The sequence below is a fragment of the Phaethon aethereus genome, assembly GCF_964289735.1.
Source record: "Phaethon aethereus genome assembly, chromosome: 5".
Lineage (NCBI taxonomy): Eukaryota > Metazoa > Chordata > Aves > Phaethontiformes > Phaethontidae > Phaethon > Phaethon aethereus.
In genome coordinates this window covers 54820140-54832243 of record NC_138579.1, presented here as the reverse complement: position 1 = coordinate 54832243, position 12104 = coordinate 54820140, and the positions used below count along the sequence as shown (strand labels likewise).

The 12104-nt window shown below is 37.3% G+C and overlaps 1 protein-coding gene across 1 annotated transcript in view; it reads right to left on the bottom strand.

The window, feature by feature from the left end:
- The window catches only part of KCNQ1 (potassium voltage-gated channel subfamily Q member 1), a gene marked incomplete at its 3' end in the record, with an annotated part of 366747 nt that overhangs the window by 241701 nt on the left and 112942 nt on the right, over nucleotides 1-12104 (bottom strand). The window contains exons 11-13 of the mRNA XM_082000813.1: nucleotides 11716-11745; nucleotides 9297-9362; nucleotides 5897-6017 (exon numbers count right to left, since the gene is read on the bottom strand). Of these exons, the coding sequence (XP_081856939.1) occupies nucleotides 5897-6017; nucleotides 9297-9362; nucleotides 11716-11745 (217 nt within the window). The remainder of the gene's footprint in view (nucleotides 1-5896; nucleotides 6018-9296; nucleotides 9363-11715; nucleotides 11746-12104) is intronic.

Genomic DNA, 12104 nt, shown 5'->3' with positions numbered 1-12104 from the left:
TTTGATGGCATACTGAAACATGCTGAATAAACAAAGGATGCTGCCCAGGGTACAGCAAGTACTGAAGACTTTCCTGGTGCAAGTAAATGACTGGAATAACAGCACATAACAGTAACCAGCAATGTTTGAATGTTAAGCTCTGATCTTAACTCAAGCATGCACTTACATACAGTTGCTATCACAGCTATTCTTCTAACACGCCCTTGTCATTAATGATAAAATGGACCCCATGCAAATCATGGTTTAAATATTGTTAGCAGCGTTTCGGAGAGAATTCTCGTGACAGCAGAAGTCAGCCGTTACATCTGGCCACTCGAGAGTGAAAAAGAAATATTTGCTCAGACTTCAGAGGGTCATTTTGGTATGGAAGAGGAAGATAAAAGCAGGTATCTTTTACAATATGAGCTAGCAAATCAAAGCAAATTGGGATTCCACTCACTGATAATCCAACAGAAGAGAGACAGTTATAAAACACATTTAGCACTGTTTGTTCTAGGCAATGTGGTTGTATCTCATGCCAACAGACAATATGCTGGTAATTAAAACATAAAACACTTCATAGAAATCTTAAAGAAAAAAAAGAAATAAAACACTATTTTCAAGAAAAGCCAGTGGTCAGTGCAGCACCATGGACACTGCACTCGGTGTTTACCAGCACACTTTATTTTGATTATTTCAATTATATTTCAAAGTGTTCAAAAGCACTCATTTCAACCGTTCAGAAAGATCCATGTTGTAATTTCCTCTTAATATAAAAACTATTAAAAAGCACTAAATTTGTTTGCTTAATTATTCCATCCATCGTGCTGTTTAACAAAGAAGGGTTTATTTTTAAAAACACTTTCACCATTGGAGCCTCCAACTTACTTGTAAGACAATGCCTAAAAGGCTCTCCACCACACTTGATAGACTGATGGAGATAGTAGAGAAGGTAAAGCTGATGTCACAGCACAGAATTCTTTCAGGATGAAATACACTTAACAAAAAGAAAGTGCTTTTTGGTTTTAATCTAATGCCTTATTTTAGTGTAAGCCTACTGTATTAAATCAAAGCTCACAGCAGTATGCCATTGCAAGAGAGCCTCCATTGAAAAATTATTTTATATGTATACTGACAAAACCAATCCTTAACTAATGAAGTGTACTTTCACCACCCGATAAAGAGATACATGAAACATGTGGGGAAGAGTCACTAAAACATCAAGAATTCTTGTTATTTTGACCATATAGACAAAAACAGGATTGCAAACATGCAATGTTAGCAACTGCTTTCAGCAAGAAATACATTCCCTGAAGTCACCTGGATCCACAGTAATTCTTTCAAAAAAAATTAGAGATATGTGTATGAAGTAATACCACACTCACAATTTAAAGATCAATAATTTTGCCAGCAATTTGCATAGTTAGAGAGTATATTGGTTTACATAGTCTTATGACAGCGAGTACTCGTTCGGTATGATTCTCAAGGTGATAGAAGTAGGTATTAATTGTTCAAGGGGTCTCCCCAGTTTCTTTAAGCTTTGTGAAAAATCGAGCTACTTTTTAATATACAGAGTTTAAATACAGTATCCAGAGATGATCTTTGACTTATGTTTCCATTTCTGCAATAATACATTTAGAGGTAGTATTTCCCTAAAAATTACTTATAAAGAAGCAGAAAGAAATACCAAACATTTATTCCCCAGAACTGACTAAACAAACCACTACTGAGCTGCTGAACCCTGAGAATGGGAAACTATAGAAATAAGAGATAGGAACAGTAGCATTTCTGAAAGATTCATGGAGAATGCAGAGCTCTTTTTCAACTTCTTTAAAGCAGTGACAAATATTTATATAAAGATATATATTAGATTGAGTGTTCTTAATTATTTTCTTGTCTCTCTTTTTCAGCTCAATTCCATCCACTTCCTTCCCCCTTATTTGTATTCTTAGAAGCTCGGTGGATTTCTTTTGATACTTCAGCTAATGCAAAAATGTAAAGTTAAAAAAGGTGCTGAAACTAAACAATTATACGAACACAGGGAAAGAACCTCGTGGTAGCTGAGGCTCAGCTACAAGTAGCATCAATTTTCCACTGCTTTAAAATGCAAATAGAACAAAAGGCCCAGTGAAGTGAAACAGGGAACAGGAAACAATACGGGAAAGCACTGCTTAGAGAGAAAGAAAACAGTGAGAAGTCCAAAGGAGAGGTGTGGTATTGCTACAGTTTTGTTTCCTATTTCACTTTTTCAACCGAACAGGCCACAACAATCATTAAACAAACCACTGAAGAGCCAAGTCGTATCTCAACCAACACAGTGTACTGCATTCTTCGGACTGTCCCAGTTCATTTTATAGGTGAGCTCCAAAACAGCTAATTACTCAGATCCCTCTGCTTGAATCTGCATCTTCTGTTTATAAGATTTCTCATGAAGAAGGAAAAGCACAGCCACTCTTCCATGCATTGCTACATTATTCTATATTTCTGCACGCACCTGCTGCAAGTCTGTTTTTTCTATCACATTTTAATCACTTTCCTGTTTGAACATCAGGTCTCAAAGTAGTATTATTTTTGTCTCCTCAAAGTGGTAGTGACAAATGACTAACTGGTATAGTAATTTTGGAAAGATTCCAATTTCGTGTGCAACATGAAAGATTTCCCATTTCTAGTTCCACAGAAATAGGGCTACATCTAGTACAATATTTTTTTCAAAACAGATTTAAAATACAGCCAGAAATATGTTCTGCAAAAAAACCCACACCTGCATTTTTATTATTAGACACAAAACCAGTCCTATTAAATTCAGTGAAAACATGCACCTACATTTACAACAAGAGAATAATTTTTGCATAAACAATAGGACACTGAAATTCAATTTAAAGGGGGCTTTAGGTCTAGAAGCCTAACGCCCTTTGTCACAAGGGCTGAAAGATGGCATTTTCTTTTCAGAGGAAACAAACTCAGCCTCATTCTTTTTTCAAGCCACAACAATGCCAAGTGTCTACCTGTCAGTAACACGGTAGGTACCCACACTTTTGCCAGATTTACTCTACCTGTCAAAAGGAAATATTTTTCATGCTGTCAACTAAAAGTCACTTTCCAGTTGCATGTCTCCAATTAACTGTGTAATATTTATTCATGTATTTATGACTTCCAAAAATTAATGTTTTTTCTGGAGTCACCTTTCTGTGGTTTATGGTTAAGCTAATTAATATGTTGCCATAAATATATAAGTCACCAGGAAATAGTTCTATGAATCCCAAATCCAAGCACACTTAGATCAAGTGTTTTATATTATGCTTCCATTTCTGAAACAGTCTTCATGCTCCTGTTTCTCCGACAGAGTATGAATTGCTTTTAAGACACGAAACTAGAGATATTTGCACTTAATTTGAGTTTTCCATACTAATTTGTTTTCATAGCTGGTGCTGTATTTTTGTTAAGTACTTGAGTTTAGACTTGCATATGGTTGCTTATTTCCTTATCAACAAATCTGGAGCAAACATACTGTATCTATGATGGCTTTAAGGAAATAAAATCCTTCACAACTGGGGACATCAGAACAAAACAATTCCTCCTAGATTCTCTCGGGCACAACATAACTTTCAAGCCTGAATTAAAAACACACACAGACACAGAGCTGAAATGATTAACCACTGTTGTGATACAGAAAATTAGTACGTGGCTTCACACACAGAGATATACCTATTGCACAATTCTAAATTTGATCCTTAATTCTATGCCCACGTCTAACGTGCCGTTCCTACTAACATGTGTAACCAGCTCATAAATATTTGTTCCCTAGGACTTTGAAGGGAAGAAGGAAAAAGAAGCAGTTGTCTGAGTCATGGCAATTGACTGGTCTCTGGCATCCAGCAACACGGGTACCCAGTGAAAGGCAACACAGCAGCTTGCTTTCCAGCCACCTCAAACGCGAGCAGAATGCCCAACCCAACAGCAGAACAAACATCAGAATATTTTTCCTTTCAAAATATTTGGGAATATCTTTTACCTGAACGCAAATACTCCAACTGACATTACAAAACACAGGGTTTTCACATAACTTTTTGCTAAACCCTTATATATTATATAGGCTGCTCTGGTATTGTTTCAGGCCATTTAATACACTGCATACAAGATAAACACACTTCTAAGTGAACAGTTCCCAGGCTCTACAACATTTGGGCACCCATGCTTCAGAGACACATTTCAATTACTATTTTATCCAGTTTTGCATTTAATCCAATTTATCCAGTTTTGAATCTAAAACCAAAGTCTTAAATGAAACAATGACTTCCATTTTCTTCCCCCCTAGCAGAGACTTAATTCAAGCCAGAAACGGGGACATGTTTTGTACCATCCCATCACTCATAACCCATAGCAATCTAGGGAAGATTTCAACAAAGGTTCCAACTAAAAATTAAGGAAGTAAAACAGAGATATAAAAGTTACTAAAAGACTAGGGTGTTAACTTGGTATGGTTCTTCAGCTGATACACATTGCCTATACCCTAAGGTCTCCCACAAGTAGTTCATAGGAAAAAGTCTCAGCTGTTACACCAAGTTGGACCTAAAAGTGATGGAGCATTATTTGAAATGTATCAATGAAAGTGACAATGAGAAATAACTAAATGATTCCCAAATCCAAAAAGGATAATCAAAACTCCTAGCACCAAAGCTTATTTCTCTTAAAGAAAGCCTGCAATGTTGTGGTAAATTAAAGTTTAAAAAAAAGCTTCGCGAAGGAAACTTCTAGATCTGGTTTTGCTGCTCCGTTGTTTTTGTCTAAGGCTTGAGGAAATTTATGACTTCCTCCTCCTGCTTGTACCACTAAGAAATCTTCCAGAATACAAGTCTCGTAAATCCTCTCTCTACAAATACATGTACATTTAGTGATTCAGCTGAAAATGCAAGTCCTTTTGTTTGGGGGCAGGGAAGACTCCCCCCTAAACCTACTTTTTTTTTTAAAAATGCCCTTCTCAAGTGGCTATAAAAAGCGTGTTCATGCTTCTCTGCAATTTATACTGTATAGGAAGAAAGCCTGAAAATTTGCAGCAGGCATTTCTGCATGTTTTGTACCTCAGAAACACAAGTATGCCAAGAATTTTCATTTGTGGTTTCACTGCAGAAATCCTGAGATTTCTAGGAATAGGAAGGGAAAGAATTGTCTCATTCCTCTGCTAGAGAACACACTGTCACATACCTACTATGGTAAAAAAAATAAGCATTTGTCAGGAGTTTGAATTAAACAATGACATATTTTTTTTAAAGGCATTTGAATAAAAACCTTTTGCAATTCTCATTTTTTTAGAATAATCTGAGAACGTGGAGATAACATTTTAGCATACAGACATGTGGAAAAATCTTCTTTTAAAAGGAAAAAACCAACAAAATAAAAAAATTTTAAAAAGGCCTATTTCAGATCATTTTTATATACCACAAACCAGTAATAAAGGTCAAAACAGATCTTTTCTTCCAATGCAGATGTCCATTTGACCGTTAGAGAAGGTGCTGCTGAAAGGGAAAGGCTGGTATTTCATATAAGTAGTACTTAAAAATTTTTAAAATTTTACTTTACAGCTATTCCACTGGAAAATGGTGGAGGGAGTAATATAATTCTCAACAGGCAAGTACTCCCGCACACTACTTCTATGTGAAAATCTTGAGGCTATCAACCACCAGCTGCCCAGAGACATTAGCTAAAAACTAAAGCCTTGTGTCACAGCCAAGTGAACTTTTCTTTAGGTCAACACGAAGATTTACTGGCACTCAGAAGAGTATACACCAACTTCAAGGTAAAAAGAGTTTGACGCAAATATCTGAGATAGCCCTATCAGCTCCATATTTCAGCTCCTCCCACCTGAATTGGCTTCTCTTGTCTAAGTCAACTAATGCACAATTCAATAGCCTTGACTTACTGTGAGATGTGAGTTATTGGGGTCAACAGTGTCTCACCCTCCAGGTCAAGCTCATCAGCAAAGCTGTTGGTCCTGATGAAGGGTCCTGTGTTCACATCTAAAAACGTTGGGCTTTTTTTCACTGTGAGGAAACATGCAGATAACAGTTAAAGCAACAGCATTCGTCTTCTTCAGGAAAGGTCTACCACTCATTTGGGTCTCTGAAATACTGTACATTTTAACAGAATATTGAAAACAGAAGTTACTACCAAAAAGTTGCATATACCACAGAGTTCACGAAAAGTAAAACTTTAACTCTTCTTCTACCCAAAGAATTTCAACTTCTGCTTAAGACTTAAACCTAATTTTTTTTTTTTTGTTCACACCCCTCATACACCTGAATGTAGAGTATCTATATCACAGGCAGCTTCATGCATTATAAAACTTACTGTACAGTACTCAGCCATACCATGGACTACTACTCTACAGCAACAGTACATGAGTGCAATCCAATGAGAAGATCAGTTCCTGTTTATATCATCTCTACTTCATGTTTTAGTTTATAATACCAGTTTCTGGGGTGTAATTACTGTGACTAAGATCAAGAAACCAGGCCTAGATCAATAAAGGAGCCTAGGCATTTTCATGGTGAGCAGTCAGCTTCTGTCACGCACTGTCTGAGACGGTCTGCTGGTTCCCAATCCCTCTCACACTTAGGCACAAGTGTCTGGGCTCAAAGGTGAGGCACCCAAGACAGGTGGCAAGATGTTCAGTTCATCCAAGATGAGATCCTCAGTGGGAAGGCCATTTCACAAAACTTCAGATATTGAAAGTTTTTATTGTTATTGTGTACCAACACTTTCTTGCATCCAAGAAATTAGGCAGAATATTACAGATTTCATTTTTAAACTCAGGCTTCTAAATTCTGCCATACTCTAACATTAAGAACTCTAAGTGTTTTATCCAGCATGGTCCTAACATTTGTTGGAGAAGCCACAAAATCTGCATATAAATAAAACCACTATTACATTTATACATGACTGTAAATGAATTTTATAGAGAATAAAACCAAGTAAAATTCTGTAAAAATCATAGGTAGATTGTGACACCTTCATAGAAATCTTTATTTGTGCAACTGGCTGGATCATTCAATGACATAATTATAAAGTTGTAATTTATGAAATCTCTACTGTATTAAATAAAATACTTTCTAATATAACAGTAAATAATGCCCTGCCAAAATGCAATATGAAAACTAAAGGAATATGGCAGAAATAGCTAACTTAAATGCATATGAATTTAATGAGACTAGAACTGGGGATATCAGGAAACAAATTTATTTTAAACGCAACCATTTTACTCAAGTAAGTAGATATCTTCATATGTCAGAAATGGATTTGAACTTTGACAAATTATTAAAAAATAGAATGCTATTATATAATCAGGCACACTGCTATTCAAAATTACAATGGGAAAGTCTGCTCTCCAGAATTTGTAATAGGAGAGAAAGACCTCTGAAATCACAATATGAGACAACTTCTAGGAGATAAAATTAAGTGCTGCAAGTGGCTCCTGCTTTTGATAGAAATGAAAATTCTATAGTAAGTTTTAGCAAATGTTAGCTTCCTATTTTTGGTTTTAGTATCATGTTATTTAATCACTTTGCTGTAGCCATCATCCAAGATAGTGGCTGTGAAACAAGCAAACCAATTCCAGATTCAGATATGCAGCAAATTGTCTTCAAAACTGACTCCTTTTGGCTTTCACCAAATTAATTTTCACTGTTTTCATTTCTACAAGATACAAATGAAACTCTCCCAGTTTCTAGGAAAGGAGGAGTCACAGCCTTTTCAGTTTTCCTGATGACGAGTGATAAAACTGCCGAACCTAAAACCATGTAAAGTGTTTGCTGAACACTCACTAAACTGTGCTTCTGAGAGGTACCATACAGTACACAAATGGATTTGCAGAAACGACTGTTCTTGGATCATTCACAGTTACTGCTTCTCAGTTTCATGGGAGGGGAGAGGAGTGGCACAGTGAAAAAGGAACAAGAAGTCAAGACTGTACCTCAGCCTATTTGAAAGTGCTGTTATCTGAAAATACAGAGATGAAGAGCTACTTAATATGAGGCAAACATGGAATCTCCCTCCCTCTTTTTATTTTAAAATTTTCTAAGATCATAATCAAGATCAGTCTGTTCTGGTGACAGGTGCAGCCCTCTGGTCTTTATGCTCTCATTCTTAAATAGGTGTTGCTGCTTCCCACATGAAGGAGGATCCACTCCACAACGGTACCATGCAACCTCCTTGCAGAGAGAGAGAGGAGGGAGCAAAAAAAGAACATGGTCTTAATAAGAGCTTCCCTGCCACAAAGTGCCTTGAAATAAGGCTCAAGCAGAGCAACAGGAAGCATATGCTGCTGCAGCATATTTTTTTATTTATAAAAATAAATTCATAGCCATTTGACTTTGGAGTAGTCTTTCTCCATCCAAAGCAGTGTGGAAAAAAAAAGTATGTTAAAAAAGACACTAAATTTTTAAATAAGTAGGCTAAAGGAAAACAAAAGGAAGCTTTAGAAACTCATTTTCAATGGAAAATAATGAGTGAAACTGAACAGGAAACAGATGTAGCAAGGGATATTTACTATAATTCAGGGGTTCCCAAGCTTTTTTCCTCTATTTTTGATGGGTAGTGGCAGCAACTATGGTAACAGGCATGACTATCCAACTGATAATGCTGAGCCAAGTACTAGTTTGAAATGGTAGAAAATACACTCCCCACAATATAAGAACCTCTGCTTTAAAACAGAAATTCTGGACTTTCTGGAAACATTCAAGGTCAGGCTGGATGTGGATTTGAGCAAGCTGGTCTAGTTGAAGATGTCCCTGCTCATTGCAGGGTGTTGGACTAGGTGACCTTTAATGGTCCCTTCCAACCCAAACTCTTCTATGATTCTATGAGCTTTCAATCGAAGAATATAAACACAGTAACAAGTAATTACTGATTGGTTTTCTATATTACCAACACAACAATTTTATATACAATATGACATGTATGCAGATGCTTTTCTGGTAGTGGAGTATTTGGTTAGTAAGATAGAAAATATTTTACACTTCTTCATTTGCAGGCACAGACAAAGAATTTAAAACACTTTAAAGCATTGTTCATGGAAAATCTGAGTTTTAATTAATGCATTTAGAAAATACCTCTGTTCTGCAGAAAATGTCTTCTTTTATTTAAACATTTGCAATTTACAACTGAACAAACTTCCAAACTCGAAGTTCTACTGACATGCCTATGCTTTCTTTAAAAATCAGCACTATAATTTTCTGTGCCACAGCAGGCAACTCCAGACAGAGCGTTGGAAAGATTTAGTAATTAACAAAGGTGATGAAGCAATGAAATATTATGAGCTTTACCTGGAGAGGAAGGAGCGCTGGAAGACTGCTGGTCTGTGGAAAAGGATGGCCAGGAGCGCTGACAATCTGAGTCAGAGTAAAGATGCACATGAAATAGAGAGAGATGGGGTGGGGGGAAGAAAAAAGCTCCAGACAGGCAGCTGAGGAGATGCAGACATACCTAAAATATAGTATGTTGTAGATGACATCTTTAAAACCAAAATAAAAAACGCTGTGGAAAAGAGTTTGTATGAAACTCTTCTAGTGGGCATTACATGTTAGCAGAATATTAAATCACCGCTAGGGGAGGCATCATTGTCTCTTCAAACCCATTCTTCATGAGGGTGTCACCTGGTGCAAGATATTCCTCCCTACATGCCAGTCCCCTTCTGAGGAAAGCAAGCTGTATGTTTGCCCCTTCCCTCCTGACTTCAGGGTTTCCTCAAGTGTTTCCCTTTCCAAAGGGTACAACCTCACACGGGTCTGAGCCCTCTTGCTCTGGTTCATACCGTTCACGGTGTAGCTAGCTCCTGGTCACATCCAGTGCTGTCAGGTGGACAGACCAGTACTGCCACTCATATTTGAAGCTGCCTGATTCATCCCATAAAAATTATTTGAAGCTGCCCACTTCAACATGTAAGCCAAGTGAGTCAAACTGAGTTTCCTGGGTAAAAATTTCAGGCAAGGAAGAGGAGTTGGTGATCAGAAAGAGACTCGGCAAAGCATAATGTTTATGCTATGTTTAGCTCTTTTGAATAGTGTTATCCTTTTAATAACTATTTCGTTAAGAAATGCCCGTGGACTCACACACTGGGACAGAGTGGTATTTTTCAGAAGTGTTGCCTTACTTTTACATAAAGAGAAAAACTCTCAAAATATAAATGTATTGGAGTTTAAAAATCTGAAAAAAACCCCTCAGTTTGCAAGTGTTCTGTCAGCGCTAGGCACACCCCAGCCACAGCTCTTGGGTCTTTGCTGCACTGATGATGCCAGGAGAAAGGAGAAGGGGAGAAAAGGAGGTGCAAACCTCTGGTTGCACAAGGATACTGGCAGGGAAGCCAGATTTGGGATCCAGGAGTCTAAGGACTTGAATATAAAGTGGGCAGTCCAAAGAGAGAACCGAAATTTACTGAATATGAGAAAGCAGCATATGGATATGTGACTAGAGGCTTGATGAGGACCAAATGAAAGCTGAATGAGCGTACTTTATTCTTGTACTTCCTAATTTCTTGTTCTGAGCTTTTCACTTGGCAGCTTCAGTTTTCTGTGTAGGTAATTTTATTCACGGTAAGTACAAATACACTCTCTCCTCTTTATTTCTTTGAGTCACCGTGAGAATGGTGTTAGGGAACCTCTCAGGTCCACTGAGCTCACACTGCCTTGGCTAGGAAATAGAAACTGAATCTAAGGTGGCTGGCAATGCTCCTCTGATACTTCCCTAAGATGAAGGAATTTCCTGTTCATGTAAAACAGGTGACTTCATGGCTCTTGTTGCTCTCCTGAGCTTGTTCCAGCATGCTCACCCCCAAAAGAGGTGCACCACTTGGAATACAGGAGAAAAGTGGAAACCAGAAAACGGGCAAATCATGGATTGGCCCGGGGGGAGTCAAGGAGATTCAGCTTGTTTTCTGCTATTTTACCACCTTAATCGCACCTGTGTTCCACGTGGGTTCAGAGGAGAAACTGAACCTTGTATTTTCAGACAATTTAATCCAAGCCTGAGCATCCTTGCACTCGACCACTGAAAAGAAGCCTCTATTGTCTTTAGTGGAGGCAGAGCAGACAACTTACAGGTGGCTCACAGCACTCTCACTAAATCACAGAGGTTTTTTTGCCCAGACCTAGCTCTAATCCTAGAGTCTTTGGGGAACATTCAATTGCTAAGAAAGTGCCTAAGCAAGCACATTAGAAACATCACAGGCTGCTTAAGTGATCGCAGAATCCAGACAAACCATAAAATACATTATTTAATTTATGAGTCCCCATCTGTTCACAAATATCTACAGAGCATTTTTACAAGAACAGATGCATGTACTTCAGAATGCACAATATTGGAGGTCGAATCTGGAAATTTTGCCTACATGCCAATCTATTTGTTTAGAAATTAATTCTCAGCTATATGCTTAAATATTGTGTTTTATTTATATGTGGGTTATCTTTTTCTATCGGTTATATATACTCGAACAATTTTTCTCAATTATTAAAAAAACCCAAGTATCATCTACTTATATGAATGAGTGCTCACTTTTCTCTTTGCAATGAAACTGTGGGTACAATTGTGATTACAAGTGTGAGAATGTACATTTTTGTCTGTCTAGATCTCCTTGGCTGCAAAAGATATCTTAGAAATATATGGCACTAGACACACATGAAAAGCACTGCAAACGTTACATTGTCATAAGCTGGCATGCCATACATAAAATTATTTTCCTCAACTTACCAAGCAATTTTAACATTCTTGTTTTTTGTCCTGTATACTTGTAACAGTTTAGAGAGAGCAGAACACAGATAAAAAAGAAAAGAGATAAGTGTCAGAAGAAATTAGAGAAAATCCTTTTATTGAAAGCTATAAAGCTGATTTTTGAAGTGTCAGTGACAGGCTGCCTGCAAATCATACTGTCCTTTAACCAACTTCGAAGCTTAGTGATAAAAGGTGGGACTTCACAAATCTAAGCATTTGTACAGTTCATTCATTGGATTGTTTTGAAGAAAGGTATCTGTACTCAAAGCCTGAGACACAGATTAAACTTAGTACTTGTCCACCTTTAACAAATGACTGCAATTTGCAATCATTCCTTAACAGAGGCCAAGAAAGAGTGGAAAAGCATG